This window comes from Cucurbita maxima, unplaced genomic scaffold (assembly GCF_002738345.1).
Source record: "Cucurbita maxima cultivar Rimu unplaced genomic scaffold, Cmax_1.0 Cma_Scf00012, whole genome shotgun sequence".
Lineage (NCBI taxonomy): Eukaryota > Viridiplantae > Streptophyta > Magnoliopsida > Cucurbitales > Cucurbitaceae > Cucurbita > Cucurbita maxima.
Window position 1 is genome coordinate 2,176,596 of NW_019272028.1, and position 18,618 is coordinate 2,195,213.

General features: G+C 33.7%; 2 protein-coding genes across 2 annotated transcripts; both read right to left on the reverse strand.

Moving 5' to 3' along the window:
• Positions 1-5,027: 5,027 nt before the first annotated feature.
• On the reverse strand, positions 5,028-6,682 carry LOC111487284 (GATA transcription factor 8-like). The gene is made up of 2 exons (XM_023134652.1): positions 6,267-6,682; positions 5,028-6,003 (listed from the first exon to the last, which is right to left on the reverse strand). Exons 1-2 carry the CDS (start codon positions 6,456-6,458, stop codon positions 5,299-5,301), a joined length of 897 nt encoding a protein of 298 aa, XP_022990420.1. The 5' UTR covers positions 6,459-6,682; the 3' UTR covers positions 5,028-5,298.
• Positions 6,683-10,409: 3,727 nt separating this feature from the next.
• LOC111487189 (protein ENHANCED DISEASE RESISTANCE 2-like) lies at positions 10,410-18,066 on the reverse strand. The gene is made up of 21 exons (XM_023134487.1): positions 17,640-18,066; positions 16,744-16,818; positions 16,606-16,659; positions 16,456-16,521; positions 16,322-16,383; positions 15,608-15,735; positions 15,472-15,518; positions 15,286-15,386; positions 14,974-15,069; positions 14,821-14,885; positions 14,661-14,732; positions 14,292-14,438; positions 13,882-14,195; positions 12,827-12,890; positions 12,555-12,730; positions 12,005-12,106; positions 11,436-11,486; positions 11,209-11,352; positions 11,034-11,129; positions 10,850-10,951; positions 10,410-10,752 (listed from the first exon to the last, which is right to left on the reverse strand). The coding sequence occupies exons 1-21, from the start codon at positions 17,790-17,792 to the stop codon at positions 10,660-10,662; spliced, it is 2,208 nt and encodes a 735-aa protein (XP_022990255.1). The 5' UTR covers positions 17,793-18,066; the 3' UTR covers positions 10,410-10,659.
• Positions 18,067-18,618: the final 552 nt, after the last annotated feature.

The following is an 18,618-nucleotide window of genomic DNA, read 5'->3' on the forward strand; positions in this document are numbered from 1 at the left end:
AAAAAAAAAAAAAAAAAAAAAAAAAAAAAAAAAAAAAAAAAAAAAAAAAAAAAAAATTACCATTACTTTTTTATATTTTTTCAACATTGACAAAATATCACTCAAACTAAAATATTTTACTTTAGTACTTTTTGTTCCTAAAAATTACTGCCACTGTAATTTGAATGCTCGTTTTTAACCCTATTACGTCACCAAAAGTAACTTTTTCCCTTTTCTTTCGCATTGTTTTTAGAACGAAATTTGGGCAATATTTTTCGAAACAAAGTCAGTAACATACGTAAAAAAAAAAAAAACAAAAAAAAATATATATATATATATTTTTAAAATAAAATAAATTATCCTTTTTTTTATTTTTTTAATAATTGAAAGGTAATAATAGTTCAAATTGTAAGAAAAATTAAAATTTGGTTATTTTTTTTAATTATTAAATAATTTAAAATTTTATTGATGACTCCTTAAGTTAAGGACATATTTATAGTAAACTATTATTAATATAATCAAATAATAATTATTATTTTTATTTTTATTTTTTTAGATCTTAGAGAGTGTAACGAACACATCCCAAGAAGACCACAAATTCAGCCATTCATTCGGGTGTCCTCTTCCTCCTTCCTTCATGTTTGTTATCTCTATTTTTTATTTTTCAATAATTAATATTATATTTAACATCGATTTACTCCAATTTTTATTTTCCCTTTTCCCGCTTTTATTGTCCCACTCTCCTTCCTGGCGCGTGGCTTCACAATATATCTTATTAATTTCCAACAATAAAAGTAATTATTTCAAAATATCCTAATTTGGTAACATATTAACGATGGGTTGATTGATTATATGATGTTATTTTGAGTTTATTTCGATTTTTTAATGATTAAAAGTTACTTTTTTTTTGTATAAAATATTTATTATTATTATTATTATTACGACTTTAAATTTGAAATATATATCTATGTTTTTGCTCGTTTAGAATAAAATTGAAAATTTAAAAATATGTTAAGTTTATTTTAAATAAACAAGTCAATATTTTGCACGCTCATTCATGCAAACAAAAGTCAATCATATGAAAATAATATGTTGATATTAACTTACGATAACGAATTTGTTTTTCTTAGTACAATAGCTCGGGATAACAAATTACGAGAATTATTACCTTATTAAATATAAATAAATAAAAAATTATTTGGAAATTGAAATTAATTTTCTTTTTATGGAACATTAATGTCTTTAATTTTGTTTGTTTTATGGGGGATACAGTCAAAATAATTGGGGTTTAATTAAGATGTAAACACTGAAATCAAGGGAGGTTGGGGCGGTAAAAAGGGAACCATGGTCTAGGTTTGGTTGTCATAATTCCTAACTCTCCGGAGTTAACCATGGTTAAGTCTTAACCGAATCCCGGCTCTCCAAGTTGTCGGTCAACACCAATGACTTTTCCAACTTAATTTTTGTTATTTAATTTGTCTTCCCCATTTTTAGGTCTCGCTAAAGATCTGGTCAGTTCTTTACTTCGAGGCTATTTTCGTCATTTCATCTCACTTACCTCTCCTGTGTTTTTGGATCAGCGGATTTTAATTAACCCATGACTTTGACTTTGTAACTGCTTTGCTGTCTCTTTGGGACCGGATATATCTCAACTTATTTTACAGACAAATTTAATTGTCTTCAAATTTTAATGTTTTGAGCGGCTGGTCGATACTTGTTTCGAGTCAACTTCTTCAAAGCCTTTTCACTTACTCGAAATTACTCTATAATGAGATACGTTCGAACATAATGTTGAAGATTATTGGGACTAAATTCCACATTGATTAATTTAGTGGAAGATCATGTGCGGAATACTATCTTGATTGGGATGAGGCATTTTGGAAAGTACAGAGCAAAGGCACGAGAGCTTATGCTCAAAGTGAACAATATCACACCATTGTGGAGATTCGTAATTACTAACACATTAATCTCGTTTTTGGGTTTGTTTTAAGATTTAATCAACTGGTCGAAAAATATATTGAATGATCGTGTTTTATAAGCTCGAGTTACAATTTTAAGGTTTGAAGTGTGGAAAATAATAAATTTTAAAGACATATATTTATTTGGGGATTTTTCAAAAATTTTATTTTAATCCATGAATTTTTTAATTCTAATTATAAGAAATAAGAAATAAGAAATATATATATATATATATAGAAAAACTTTGACATCATTCAAAACATTGACAAGACAACCAAACAGTTGGTTTGTCCAATTTCACTTTAATTTTTTACCCTTTTTTTAATATTTTTCTTCGTTTTAATATTTACCCTTGTTTTGTCTTTTTACCTCACTTGACGTGACCTTGATGCTACATTTTTTACCTACTAAATTAAAATTTTGATTAAAAAAAAATAGAATTTAGATGATATAATTCTAAATTTTTTAATTTTTATTTAATTGTTTAATGGAATCTTGCATAAAATTCTTATAAATAGTTTCATTTTATAATTTAATATTAAAAATAAATAAATATTTTAATTATGAGTATATATTTTGAATTCATTAAATTAGGGAAAAGTGATTAAATTAAAGTTGGGTAATTTAATTTACCATTTAATTGAGAGAGCATAAAGAAGCGAAATTAGGGTGAGATTAGCTAATTAGGCAACGTAATTAAGGGAAAAGACGAGGGATTATTGGAAATAATTAATGACAATTTTTTAATAAATAAATAAATAATTTTGTTATTTATTTAAGAAGATATTTGTATATTTATAAAAAAAAAATAAAAATCTATATATTGAACTTGAAAGCGACGTGAAAAGTGTGTATATATATATTTAATAAAAAAACAAGAAGTTAGGTTGGAAGTGGGAAAAAGGAAAAAAGAGTGGGAAGAAAGTAAAAAGAAAAAGAAGTTTGGGGGTAAAAATGAAATTATGGTAAAGAAAAGGGGTGGAAATGAAAGAGAAAAAAAGGAAAGAAGGGAAGGGTAGCGTTACAGCTAGGGGACAAAGTGTGTGATATGGGTATTCCTCACCCGCGCATGGCTTTTGGATTCTTCGATCAACGTGGCGGGCTGTGATATAACTCTTACAGGTAGGGCCCACCACCCGTCCGTCACCCTCAGGACAGCCTACTGCTGATGTGACGTCCAGATGGCTTCTCCTTTCTGGGCCCTTTCTCCGTATCTCTGTCTTTTACCTGTTTTTCTTTTTCTCCTTTTTTATTTATTTTTTAATTTTTGTAACCATTTAATTTATAAATTCAATTATTATTATATACATTCATCAATAAACTAAATACTTTTATTTCTTATTAAATTATAAAAATCGACATTTAAATTTAATAAAAAAATTCACAAAAAATATTAAATTATACAAAATTAATTTTTTTCCTTTTTGATTCTCCTCTAACTATTTTTTAAAATAAATTTAAATTTCATCATATTTTTTATTTTTTAAAATTATACTAAATTGTATTTGTTTTCTGGTCATGGTAAAAAAACTATTTGGATTTCTTAGCTAAATTCTAAAAATAAAATAAAATATTGATTTTTTAAAAAATTAAGTGTGAAAAGCTTTGGTTTTTTCAATACCAACAACAACCAAATGCAGATTTAAATAAAAAATAATAATAATATAGTTGAAGACAAATAAATGAGTTGCCTTGAAACATATGCAATACAATAAAGACGAATCAAATTAAAATAATAATAATAATAATAATCATATTTCGAATAAAATATTAAAATAAGTGGATGATCTCAAATGGGTCTTTCCATAAAATATTATAAACAGACAACAAATAAATAAATAAATAAATAAATAAATAAATAAAGGGGCAAGTGGGAAAAATAAGCCATCGGTGATTGCTTCCAAACATTGATTGCTCACACGTGTGGACGCGTCTCCGGTGGCTGTTCCATCGCCGCCCCGCCGGCCGCGGCATTGCACGCAGTTCTATTTTAGTCAACGCCCCACATTTATTATTATTATTATTACTATTAATTATTATGTTAAATCAAATATTTTAATATCTTTCAATTAACTTAATTTTTTTTTTATTATTTGCCGTTAATTGTTTTGTTCTTTGGAATTTGTATATTTTAGGCCCATTACATGTGGGCCCGAGTGATAGTTTTGGGCTATCTTTTAGGCCCAATATATTTTCTTTATGTATTTTTTTTTAATATTTTCTAATCAATTGTTTTTATCACATATATATATATATATTTTATACGCCATTAAATGCATATAAGAATACATTATTAACGACATTTTAAATAAAAATTTATTTAAAGTTCAAAATTAAGATAAATTAATAAAAATTTAGAGCTGAACTTTGTTTTTTTTTTTCTCCTTTATTTATTAAACTTAAACTAATAAAAAAAACATAACTCATAATTTTATTAATTAAAATTCTAAAATTTTTAAATTAAGTCATCAAAATATTTTAATTTATATTTTTATTAAGCTGTTAAAAATTATCGATTAAAATGAACCCTCCTAATATCAATATGGGCCTCAGTAACAATATTGGGCTATTTAAGGCCCATTATTACCTTTGGATTCAGGCCCACATTATCCTATTTTATTAGACTGCTTCTAAACAAGGTGTATTAACTATTAACATTATTCCATTACAATTATTTTTTTTTATCAAATAAATTATGCTTATGACTAATTTTATATATTTAATGATAAAATGAGCTGAGAATAATCTTTTGATCAATAAATTAAAATAAAATTAAAAATTGCTTTTATTTATAAGCGATCACTCTCAAATATTATTTGGTAGATTCGTAAGTCGCTCAAATTTTGAGTTTGCGTTAGAAAATTATAGGTCACTTGAGGGGTGGTGTGTTGTGTTCGGGGGCTTGAGATTGTTGCTCGTCAATAGTTTGTACATTTGTCCTCGTGCCATTGGAGGTGCTTGTTAGTGAGTCGCCAATCGGGTTTAGGTCAGTACACGAGGAAGGAATCTTTTACGACGTTATAACATGGCGTGACAAATAAAATTAAAGTTTGTTTGAAAATTATGTAAATTTTGATTTGACCTTGAGGTGCAAAAAGAATGGTGGATAAATAAACATTAAATGAAACAAAAAAAATAGGAAGCCCCCAAAAAGCAATATCTAGTAAGTTAAAGGACCTAATAGCAAATAATACAAACTAAAAAACCCTAGTCCTCTTCACCTTTCATGTATCTCTCTATAACCTTACTAAACTATTTTTCACATTTTTGTATAATAACCAATAAAGAAAAAAGAAATTCAGAGAACAATAAAGGAACAGAGAGGGCGGCGGCGGCACGGCGGCGATGGAGATTTTCCGATCATACGTATCCGAGGACGATGCCGCTGTTTGTATTCGGGATGAGCTCTGTCGGCAACTCCGTCTCCACGGCGATTTCCTCTTGTTTGGTTCTCATTTCGAGAACCTTCCTGTGCGAATTGGAGTGCAAACACGGAACAAAAGTCGGACTCGCCGCCGGCCGGTACTCGGGGAAGAGGCGGCCGGATTTGTAACGAACGCCGCAAGCATTACAGAGAGTTTTAGGCCCTAATGGTCCAGCTCGCCATTGCGGCGTCTTCGTCACTTCACAGTGCAAACATTTCCTCACACCTTGTGGACTAAACGCATCGTTTTGATCTCGTCGAAACGACAACTTAATCTTCTTCGTCTTCTTAACCGGCAGCGGCGGAGCAGAACAGGACTCACCGTAGTTCTCTGAGTCCGATGAAACCTTACCGCCGGAATTCGTCGGTGAAATAAGCTGCGGCGGCCGAGGAATAAAGGACGGTGGCCGAGATCGCTTGCTGCGAGCGCGACCGCGTTTACCAGCAACAGCTAGAGTTTTCTTTTCGCCCGAGCACGAGCTGCTGCTACTGCTACTGCTGTCGAGAACGGAGACTGGACTTGAGATCTGAAATTGGTTCGCCGGCGACAAAGAAGAAGTGTTGATCGTTAGGGTTTCAGCGCCGGAGGAGGAATCGTCAATGAAATTTGAAAGCCATTCCAATTGATCAATGTCTTCGTACTGCACAACAGAACAAAACTCATCAGAACAGAACCATCATATCTTACTGTGTACTCCCATGTACGAAATCAAAACCCATCAATTTTACTTTTAATTATGACGTCATTATTCATACAAATTTGTGATATATATAAATTTTAGATAAATTAATAAAATTTGTGATTAATAGTTCTAAGACTATATTTTAATAGAAAATATTTCAAAATAAATTATTACCTTTTTTAAAAAATCTAAAATTAAAGTAAAAATCCAGCATTACTGACCGGAACAGAGAGGGCAGAGTGAGGAGTATTGCCGGAAAACACCGAATCGGCAGCGTGAGGCAAGGAGGCAGAAGACCAAATGGGAGGGAAAGAGGCGGCGTTTGTGGTTAACGCGCCGTCGTCGTCGTCGAAATCCTCCGTAGGAAAATCAAGAAGGTCGTCGATTTGGTCGAAGAAATTGCCACAGTCCATGTCGTCGGAAAAGGTTTCTCCGATTATAGAACAGAAAACGCAGAAATGGAAAACGAAGAACACTCTGAAGAATGGAAGGAAAAAAAATGGAGTTACGAGTTGGTTGCTGTAAGCTCCATTAAAGCAGAGCTGAAGAAGAGAGAGAAAGTGCAGAATTGAGGTTGAAGAAAGAGGAGAGAAGAAAAGGCTAAAAAGAGATTTGGGAATGGGAGTTGTTGCTGCTAGCTGTCCCTTTACTGTTTTTCTTTTCTCTATTTTATATCTCAATTTTCAACCCTTTTAAAAAAAAATCATAATTATCATTTTATTTTATTTTATTTAAATAACTTAATATGATATTTTCACGTTGTTTTCATATTTAATAATGTAAATACATTACAAAAAATATAATTACACAATGACAGAATTACCCTCCGGTTTCTTAAAATTTACAACTTCACCCAACAGATGGACAAAGACCCATTATCGTCGGCGGTTGCATTGTCGGTGGGTGAGCTTCCCTAAAACGGTTAAAACACAATTAAACTTATATTGAAAATAATTAATAAAGAGACAGCAGAGCTGAAACATGTCTGGTTCTAAACTAACTTCAGTTATACTCTTTGAATCTATGCCTTGTTAAAGCCATTTTCTCTCTCTAATAAAGAGAGAGAAAATTAACTTGCAGTGTACTCATTGAATATGAATGGGTTGAATGGGTTTCTTTTTGAAAGTTACGTCCTTGGTAAATGGTAAAAGGTAAAATTTGAGTTGGGATTGGGTAACACCCTATATTTTAAGGGCAGTTTGGGGTGGTGAATGGGTTTTTACTGACTTTTTATTTTAACTTTATGGGACAAAGAAACATCCTATTCCTTCTACGTCAACAGAATCTTAACTGGTCAATGTTTTCTTTTATTCTTTCATTAAATTAATTAAATATAATTAATAAAATTACATATATTTAGGATCTACTTTATAAAATTTTAATGATTAAAGTTACAATTTCCAACTCATTTTCTTTTAATTATAAAGTAAGAATACGCGTATGAATATTTTAAATAAAAAGATTAATGGAATTTCATCAATTTCATGTGACGGTCCAGCGGTGAGGGAGGAGGAGATTGCGAAAGGACGAAATTGACCCCACCGTACTTTTGCTTTTGCGTTTAATTTGGGTGGGCAGAAAGGTAAAAGAGAGACGAAAAAAAGCAATAAAGAGGAGAGAGAAAAAGGAAACACGGCGTAACGGGCGGCGGTGGAGGGTATCACGTGCATGGTGCGTGTCGTTGTGGGGCCCATTGGCACGTTCCACCGACGGGATACGCGGTGATCAAAAGAATAAAAAATATTTTTTAAAAAAAAAGAAGGAAGAAAATGGATGAGCTTACGGTGGATCCCACCACAGAGAATCAGTCACTAGACTCCAGCTGTGTCACCATAACACAACACAGAAGCCGACTGTAAACAAGTGTCCAACGTGCTCTCAATTAAAAATAAATTATATTTATAATTTTATTGAAATTATAGTCGGAATATTACATACAAATGTTTTAAGTATTAAATTTATAATTTAATTACAAAATTTTTTAAAAATAGTTTAAAAAAAAAAAGAAAGAAAGGCACCGGAGTGGGGCCCGGAGTCACGTGACATTGCCTCGTGGTCCTCATCTTCCCCCGAGTTCTTTCAAATAAATAAATAAATAAATAAAAATTAAAATCAAAGGGACAAAAAACATGATCTGATGACGGGAGTATCGTGGGGCCGCCCACACCGGATCCCTGTGAATTTTTATTTACCAAAAAACGCGTTTTAATTTATTTCGAATATTTATTTTTGGTATCTGTACGCAGTTCCGTATACGTATTGTGTAGAATATTTATTTCTTATTATAAAGTCAATATATTTTTCTTCTTTTGACCCGACAAAAAATATCAACCTCGAACCAACTCGAATTTTAAATTTGAAATTTTTTTTAACCCAATTCAAATTTTATAGGTTGTATTGGGTCGGCTAAATTGTCGAGTTATTGGGTTATATGAACAGTTTTATGCATATTCACCGGTCTATTTTCTTCGATGGTAACAATGACAGTCGATCCCTTCAAAGCGATGATGGTCGACAGCGATAAACGTGACGGGACGTGGGACGTGGGACGTGAAGAAGAAGAAGAAGAATATTAAAAGAATATATTTACCACCTCACTATACACAGTCAGCAATTAAACCTCCACGTCATTTTTAATTACGAGACATTTTAATTAGTTGACTTTGTATTGAAAATTGGATGACATAAAATAATGTAAGATGTGTAATAGATCTCAACAAATATATTATATTTGATAATGGGATGATGCCACGTGGCCGGACACTATAACCATTTCTTTGTGACCGTCGTTTAATGATCAAGCCTTAGCACATGGTGGGGACGCCCCCATGTGATTATATATTTTTTATTTACGGACATAAAAGCCCATAAGCCAGAATACCAAAACTACCCCTATTGTTCACTTTTTTAAAAAATTAACTTTTATTTCTATTTTTTTGTTATGCACGTGCCACGTGGGTGCCTTAAGCATGTGCCACAAACATGGGGTCGGAGGATACCAACCTAAGAATAATTGAAACAATCTAAAATTACAAATTTACCCTTGCAAAAGAGTGATTCCCAAAAAACGCTTCATCTATACGGAGGTCTTCACACTCTTATAAGAAATGTTTCGTTTCCTTCTCTAACCGACGTAGACTCTCACAATCTACCTCCTTGGAAGCTATATTTGCTAGTGGTAGGTTTGAGTTGTTAGAAATGATATTAGAGTTAGGCACCAAGCAATGTATCCAGGCTAAATGTGGGGTGGTTTGGGAGATCCGATATCAGTTGAAGAGGGAAAAAAGTATTTATTATAAGGGTGTGAAAATATTTTTCAATAGACACGTTTTAAAAGTGAAAAACAACGGATGAAAAAATAGAAAATAGAAAAGAGAAAAGAATTCAAGGGTGTTTTGGAGAGAAAGGTTTGGTTGTATTGAGAAACAATGAATTTGGAAGGTAAAGATGGAGAGGGGCAGTGTACCTTTCGGTTGTGGTTGAATCATCATACCCCACAATTTTATGACCATTATTATTTCCTTTAATATTTCTATTTATTAATATTATCATTATTATTACCCTTTGGCTCTTCTTTTTTGGATTTTAGAAGTAAATTTCATGGGGCCATTTCGTCAGCTGCTTCAGTTCAACCATGGACCAAATTTGGTTGGGAGTTTTGTATATATATATATATATATATATATATTTCACTTTTATTGTTTATTTTAAAATTTTATCCTTTTAATATTTATTGTTATCTTATTTTTATATAGGATATTAAATTACATGTCTATAAGTATAGCAATCAAAATTCAAAATTGGCTAAATAAGAAAAAAAATATTATTATATATAAACAAAGACAACATTTTTATTGATACCCAATACCCAAATTAAAATGCTAAAAAGTGGATGATACGATATTGTGAGAAATTAACAACCTTAAAAAAAAAAAAAAAAAAAAAAAAAACACAAAATTGAATGCTCTTTAATTGTTCTCCGTACACAAATTTTATCTCTCGATGAAAATTGGTCTCCGACATGATCATATAATGCGTTTCATTTTCAATCACGATCGTTAAAATTAAATGAAAACAGTTGAATTTGGGCCCGACCTTATTTGACTTTGTCGGCCCATTGACAATGGACATATCAGGCTGATTTGATCCTACTGGGCTATTGGGCCCAGAAGAAAACTGTTATTGGGCCTAATACTTTTTCAGTGTCTTCATTTTTTATATCTAAATAAAAATAAAACCTGCCATATTTTCTGTATTTACTTCAGATGGGTTGACATTTCAAGAAAATTAATTTAAAAATACTTTTTTTTTTTTTTTTTTTTTTTTTTTTTTTTTNACTAAAGGAGCCTGATGGAAGAAAAAGCTCCTTACAAAAAATCAGATATTCTATACAAACAATGTAAATAAAAAAAATATATATATATCAATGTAAATCTCTTTTCTTCTGCGCAACCTTTTATTTCTTCTTTTTTTTCTCAATCAAATCAACTCAAAGTTGTTGGGATCGCAGGGGAAGAAAAGGGTATGATCAATTAGGATTCAGATTCGAGTCCGGAGATCAACGAAGACTGTTTTATCCTCATTCACATGCGTTCAGAGTAGAGAGGGAAGTTTTCAAGGTTTTACCGGGACTGATTTATCCACATCCAAATGATTGAGTCGACACGTCCCTAGAAGGATTTCGGGGAGCTCCTCTTGAGTGTTGCCCTGCCAAACAAGAAGCAATTGAAAACATTTCACAAGATTGTAGCTCAGCACTTCAGAAGAGTGTAGAGAGTTTGAAAGAGTTGGGATATGGTATTACCTGAATTACAAAAGCCATTTCTATAACCAAGTTGTTCAAATAACCAAGAACAAGACTGACCACCCCCCTTGCCACCGTTGAAGATCCAACGTCAATTTCAACCTGCTTTCTCACATAGAAACAAGGAATTAAAATACCATCGCGAGAGGGAAAGAGCATTATCTATGTTGTTTCGTTACTTCACCTCCAAATAGTTCTTCCCACTAAAGTAATGTACTTCAAGTGCATGCCCCAACAAGCATGCTTTCTTTCCAACACTTTGCTTCACTATCCATGATCCCTGACAATGTAATTTTCAATGGAGAATGTCAGGCAACACTCTTCTTGATTCTTCATAGGTACTAAGTTATGTTACTGACCTGAGAAATGTAAGGTATGAGCTTAAATCTCGAGTTCCTGAAGGCGTCGTCTCCTTCGACAAAGCTTTTGAGCAAGGGACTGCTTTCGAGAGGAGTCCTCATCATGTAGTACATTGCCAAGGTATACATGGTCGAGCCAGGAACCTAATTCACGTTCATGGTAGCAAAGGGTGAAACTTCCGTCTACTCAATTATGGTGGCTGTGAAGAAACTTTAAAACGACTTACTTGTATGTTAACAATGAAGAAGAATTCCGGTCCACCACGTTCGGCATAATTCTACATACATATAATCAGCATTAGTGTAATAGTCCAAATCACCACGAGCAGATATTGTCCACTTTGACCCATTACGTATCGTCGTTAGCCTCACAGTTTTAAAACGCGTTTGTTAGGGAGAGGTTTCCACACCCTTATAAGAAATGTTTCGTTCCCCTCTCCAACCAATGTGGGATCTCACAATCCACTCTCTCGGGGGCCCAGCGTCCTCGCTGGCACACAGCTCAGTGTATGGCTCTGATACCATTTGTAACAGTCCAAGTCCACCGCTAATAGATATTGTCCTCTTTAGACTTTCCCTTTCGAGCTTCCCCTCAAGGTTTTAAAACGTGTCTGTTAGGGAGAGGTTTCCACACCCTTATAAAGAATGTTTTGTTCCCTTCTCTAACTGATGTGGGATCTCACAATCACCTGATTGCATTATCCTCGCTCGATGTGTTGTGCTCTTGCAAGTAGAGAGCATGTAGTTTAAAAGGATGGCTTTTGGGAAACTCGTGTGCTAGAAAAACAAGCCAAACCTGAACAATACTACCCGGACGCCCACCCAGATTATCTTCTCGTCTGCCTGACCTGAGCCAGTCTGCACCAGCCAGTTGCATCAACGTGCCATTTGCCTTGATCTGACAGAGAGAAATGTGGTAAAGAATCTACAATTGCGTTTGGTATTACCATTAATGTTACTACAAGATATCCCATCTTTGCCAACTATATACATTCGATGAGAAACTGCACAATATACATAGGATCTCCCATAAACTGATCGAAGAAATAATGCACTAAAGAAAACAAACAAGAAAATAGCAGCTTAGGCTAACGTCTATGACGCTGTCAATCTTAAATGCAGAAAATATTACTCACTGTATGTACACAATCTGAGAACCATGTAGTGCTTGTGAAAACTTTTCTTTAGTTGAAAATGAACAGTTTTAAAACCTAACACGAATGCCAATAAATTTTGTGGTTCCTCTGCGTGTTTTGATTTTAGTCTTGGCAATTTCAGGTAGGTTACTTTTCTTTGTACGCTGAATCTCATCATGAAACAACATAGCCATATACATTAAAGCATACCTTCTGGCTGTCCTTCAAATAGTTTTGTCCACGTATCAGAAACAAAGAGGGATCTGCTGATGCCACGCTGCAGGGAGAAGAATGATTTGGATCTTTTGGAAGGGTGGACCCATAGGAATATGGCGTACTTTCTTCTCTAGGCAACTCAGGTAATTCCGCATAACCTTTCTTCTGAGCTGAAACACACAAATTATTCTATTGATTAGAAGGAAATCTAAATAAACCTTATAGTTCCACATTCAAAATAACTTTAATCACCGCCAACAACTGACCGGAAAGATCTTGCAACTTTTTCACAAAAACAGCTGCTGATGAAAGTTTGTTCGGGGGCATATTCTGCAGATCATAAAAAGAGCATAATGTTCCCTGCAGTGAACTGATGAACATGCAAGACACAATCAAACAGTATTCATTAAATGTTTCTGGTATGGTCACTGATGCTAATGTTAAAACAGGGATATTGTTCACTTTGAGTATAACCTCTCATGACTTTGCTTTTGGTTTCCCCAAAATGCCTCATACCAATAGAGATAGTTCACTTTGAGCATAAGCTCTCATAACTTTGCTTTGGTTTCCCCCAAAGGTCTCATACCAATGGAGATAGTGTTCCTTTCTTATAAACTCATGATTTTCCTCTTAATTAGCCAACGTGGGACTACTCCTTTTCAATAATCCTCAACAATCCTCCCCTCGAACAAAGTACACCATAAAACCTCCTTGAGACCTATGGAGTCCTCGAACAGTCTCCTCTCAATTGAAGCTCGATTCCTTCTCTGGAGCCATCGAACAAAGTACACTCTTTGTTTGACACTTGAGTCACTTTTGACTATACCTTCGAGACTCACAACTTATTTGTTCGACATTTGAGGATTATATTGACATGGCTAAGTTAAGGGCATGGCTATGATACCATGTTAGAATTACAACCCTCCATAACGGTATGATATTCTCCACTTTGAGTATAAGCTCTCATGGTTTTGCTTTTGGTTTTCCCAAAAGACCTCATACCAATGAAGATAGTGTTCCTTACTTATAAATCCATGATTTTCCTCTTAATTAGCCAACGTGGAACTACTCCTTTCAATAATCCTCAATGTGAAGCCAGTAAAATTCTATGCATTACGTCCCAGATGACCAGCGATATGAGACTAATAATGTCAAATAAGATCTCAGAAGTTGGGTGATGGAATGATCTACAAAAGAAAGGATACAGCAGCCGAACATGTCCTAGTTTGTGTGAATACAGATTTCCGATAGGAAAGAATGCACGTCCAAGCAGAATTGGATCCAAAAAAGTTGGTATAAATACGCAAGTATGAGAAAGTACCGAAGAGTGCTGTTGCAACAAAGCCGAGTCAGCTGTCCATTCATTCTCATAATGATCAAGTTCTGCAGGTTCAGGAACATCAAAGAACTCATCCACAGCATCATTTAGCCCAATCAAACTAGCACGGGGCATTTCCACTTCATTCTCTTCTGAAAATGCCTCTTTAATTTTCCTCATTTCTTCAGGAGAATGTATTTCTGTCTTTATCTCATCCATTTCCTTCTGCGGAAACTCATAGAGTCTAAGGTCTCTAGTAGATGATGAGAACTCTGGGGAAGAATCACCAACCTTGGCTCTGTATAGCTCTATTATTGCTGCATTAGGCATTATAAATTGAGAAAAAATCCCACGTATATCTAAAATAAAAGCTAACATGCATCATGAAGACGCTCTAAGCTGTACGCCGGTACCTGCAAGCGTCTCTAGCATCCGGATAGTAATAGCTCTTGCAGATGAAGGGCGCAGATACAGTTTCCAGAACTTCCAATCAACTGCAAGCATGTGTTTTACTAGCGCATGTTTACCTTGGTTTACTGGAGTTATAACGTACCCTCCACCTGGAAGTTCATCCATATAAGATTCTCGAGTATTAAAACAAATTCCAACCCACCCAGTACTCGGAAGGTAAAAAATTTCAGTGTGAAGCTATTAGTAGGAGCAAAAGATGCTATAAAAGATGGAGAAGAACCAAGGTGATCGAAGCAAAGGGGTTGAGAATGAATGTTAGCAATGGTATTGTTTACAATATCTACAAAGTCAACTAGTATTGCATACGTTACTTTTAAGGCTAGCACGAACGTAGTCTTTCTGTGGTGGAAACTTCATGTGAAACACAGAATGATAGAGTACCACTGTGACAGAAACAGACGAGAGAAGATAGTTGTAGGTATTATAGGTTTCAAATTTCTCAAACATTCAATTGCTCCGGAAATTTGTTACCATATGTGCCATCATCTTCTCTTCTCCAATAGCGACGCAAAAGAAAATCTCTTTTTCTCATCCCCCTGCAAATCATTTGATTCAGCATACATGTGTATGTTTTTTTGCTTACAAAAATACTAGAGTGAATGATACAAGATTGGAAGTTCTGACCAAGGGAGCCAATCACGATATAGTTCCATATGTATGATATCTGTATGACCATCGAGGTGTTCAACCAAACTTCCACGGAAGAAGCAGAAGTCCCATCTGTAAAACAGTGTGAAGTTTAGTTCACTAAAGAAAATGATTCTGAACAAACCGTAACCACAATTTCAATTGAAATCCATGGAATCTAATGAGGAAAAAGGAAAGAAGAAAAGAAAGAAAGATGAAGCATACAGAACTTGGAGCTTATTATACGGTTCCAATAACAAACACCATCATAAAAGAGTGAAGAAGCGAAGTGTATTATAAAAATATTACTGTGATCTTGACGGGCCAAGAGACATGATGGTCCGAAAAATTTCTTCTGAAGTTCCAAAAACCATACCAACTGCCATTATAGCAGGATGATCATCCCATTGCTGACAAAGAACAAAAATTATCAAACAAAAAGATCAAATGAAAACATTCAACAGAACAGGTATGGAGTTAAGAAGGGAAACTTACCCTCCCATGTGAATCATTATCTTTTGCTTCTTTGAAAAACCGTAACCCTGCATACAATCGAACTCAACATATAATATTAAGGCAGCCACATATCCACTTTGTCTACTGGAATGCAAATGAGAAATTCAGGTCTTACCATTCTGACAACCAAAAATTTTCCAAGAGGAAGGTGCAATAACATCAGATGTCATTGCTTCCATTTGTACAGAGGAATAAACAGCCCGGTTGCTTGACTTACAATCCATTCTTTTTGACCCTCGAAATCTATCCAAAAAGGAAACAGAAGATTCTATGGATATGCGTCAGATATTCAATATTTCTATGCATGATATTCCTTAAACACACATACGATGTTTCTTTAGACTATAACCAAATGTCTTGTTATAACTATATTTTCATTTTAATCAAACCCTCATCAGATTTAAACATGCTGCATTTACGACTTCAGCAACTACACGCAAACAATGTCAGACACTCTTTATTAAGTAGTATGTCATATGATCAGTTTTTAGAATACTGAGAAAGATGAAAGAAGATAGAGACATCGTATTTGTGTCTTTTATGTAAATATGAATTTTATACAAATTCACACAAAAACTTTTACTCAGATCTTTAGTCAATCTGCTACAGATATGATTCTTGTTAATGTCCATCTATCAGTAGATAGATTCAAAATCTCTAAGTTTTCATTCAAGTTATGTTAACAACTAAATGCTGTTCGTCCAGAAAATTTGACAGAATCTTCATACAAAAATCCAAGTAAAAGAAGCAAAAAAGGCTACAAACAAAATACTGAAAAAGGAATGAGATTGACAGATTTCTTCTTTTCTCATCTGCAACTGATGCATACCTCAGAGCTGGATACTGTCTCTTGGAGCGATCCCAAAAATTCCTTGCTGGATCCGGACAGTCCTAGATGTACAGTGAAAAATAAGGTCTCAGCCATGAGAATAACACTTCGTTTGCAAGTACAAAATTTTATACCTTCAATGTAGTATCAAGAAGTGAGCGGATCCATCTTGCTGCATCTTCTGGGCTGCTGGCTCCCAACTATATAAAGTTGAATGTAAGGAAGTTGCAATTGAATTCGTTCCAAATTTGTAAGCATGTCGTTTGGCATAGAATTAACTTCACCTTGAGTTGATCATTTTGATTGACGGTATTATAAAGTGTGAAGATGAAGAATACCTGCAGATTTCAAATAAAATTATCAATACAAATTTGCCCAAGAACAAACCAATTCAGAGATACTAGTCTCTACAACCAACGTACCTTTCTATTAATACTCTCCCTCCCATTATCAGTAACACGAATATAGGAGTCAATCACTGCACTTCGATTTGGTTCCTGATGAAAAACATAGACTAAATTAGTGCCATTTGTTTTTTAATCATTTCAGGATTTTGGCAGAAACAACAAAATGCAAATGCCTTCGTTCCAAAGCAGGTAAATTAATCGTTTACTTTTGCATTCAATTCTTACAAGTCTGCAAGTCTCTTCAACTATTCAATTATTAAAGAGAAACAGTGAACAACAGGAGAAAAAGATGAACAGAAAACTATTGGCACTTTATTTTAGAAGATCACAAGCACAACCAGACAAATTTGAACCCAATTTCTAAAAGTTCCACATTGTTTTCCTCGAAGGCTGTGCTCATTGCCAATTAAGCTATAATTCATATTTGCTCATTGCCAATTCACAATGACAATAAGTTCAGTTAAAGCCATAATTCGTATGGATGTACATATACAACTCTTATGAATGTCCATATCCGTAATCCAGAGAAGTGCAATAATCCACACAGATCAGACAAAAGCCGTAACATGAACAATGTGGACCCGGGCATCTCTTATCTTTTCCCAATTTCCATCTATAATGAAGAACAAAGTAACATATCAACCAGAGTCCAATAAACTTAATAAATGAAGAAGAAAACAAGGATTAACGTATAATTTTTCCGAATAAACACTTATAACAGATTTGAAATCGACAAGTTCTCCAACCTAAAGATAAGAAGAAACGCTCAAAACAAATCAAAACCACCAAATAACTCGCAATTAAACACATCCATCCTGCAAAAATTTCGACCCCAAGAAACATGAACGGGAGATAGAAAACAAGACCACACAAACGAGTTCCCAATTAAATCGTGTGAAATAAATTCTTACCTCATCCCCAGAAACAGGGACAGATTTGAAGCTCTTGAGGCAGTCATTCTGGAGAACGAAGAATCTCTTCTTCGAGTACTGCAACCCGAACCGATTGGACCGGATGAGATACAACCAACCTTCCATTTTGCCGTCATTTTTAGGGGCCCCCATTGCAGATGGAACAAGTGAAACAACTCCCCGATTCAGGAACAGATGATCTTTAGAGCATTTTCATTGGAATGGCGAACGGCGATCGATTTTAATACCAAAAAATTCCCCAAAGAAGGCTTGAAACAGAGAAATGGAGAGTAGTGATTGAGATTTGTAGCGTATGATTATGAAGAAAATAGACGTTGAAGAAACGGAGGATTGAAATGACTCTCTGATTCCGACGAAGGGAATCAGAGAATCAATGGCGGCAAAATCAGAGTTCAGAATTCGTTCCTCTTCGTTCTTAATGTTCGTTTGTTCTTTCTTTCTCGTTTTTAAACACGCTGAATTTTGGCGTACAAGAAAAACAATTACCATATCCGAAATTACTATTTTACCCTTCTAATATATATACACATATATTTGTGATTTTAATACCTAATAATCAAATATCTAATTTTCATGATATAAAATATAATAAATATATTATCCACTAAGAATTTCCAATAATTAAATTTATATGATTTATAAATTATACTTTAATATAATTAATATTTAATATTTTTTGTGGATTTTTTATAATAGAATATTTAAGACTATAAAGGAAAAAACAAATTAATGAAAATATGAATTTTTTTTTTAATCCAAAAATGGTATGGTCGGGAGTGAGGGAAACCAAGTGTATGGTTCCCAATATATTGGAATGTCAGCCCTTAAAAAAATTTGACTTTTTTTTAAAGTCAAACCACAAAATCTTTTACTTAAAAAAATTTCTTCCTCTATTCAAAATAAAGGAAAATATTTAAAAAAAAAAAAAAAAAAAAAAAAAAAAAAAAAAAAAAAAAAA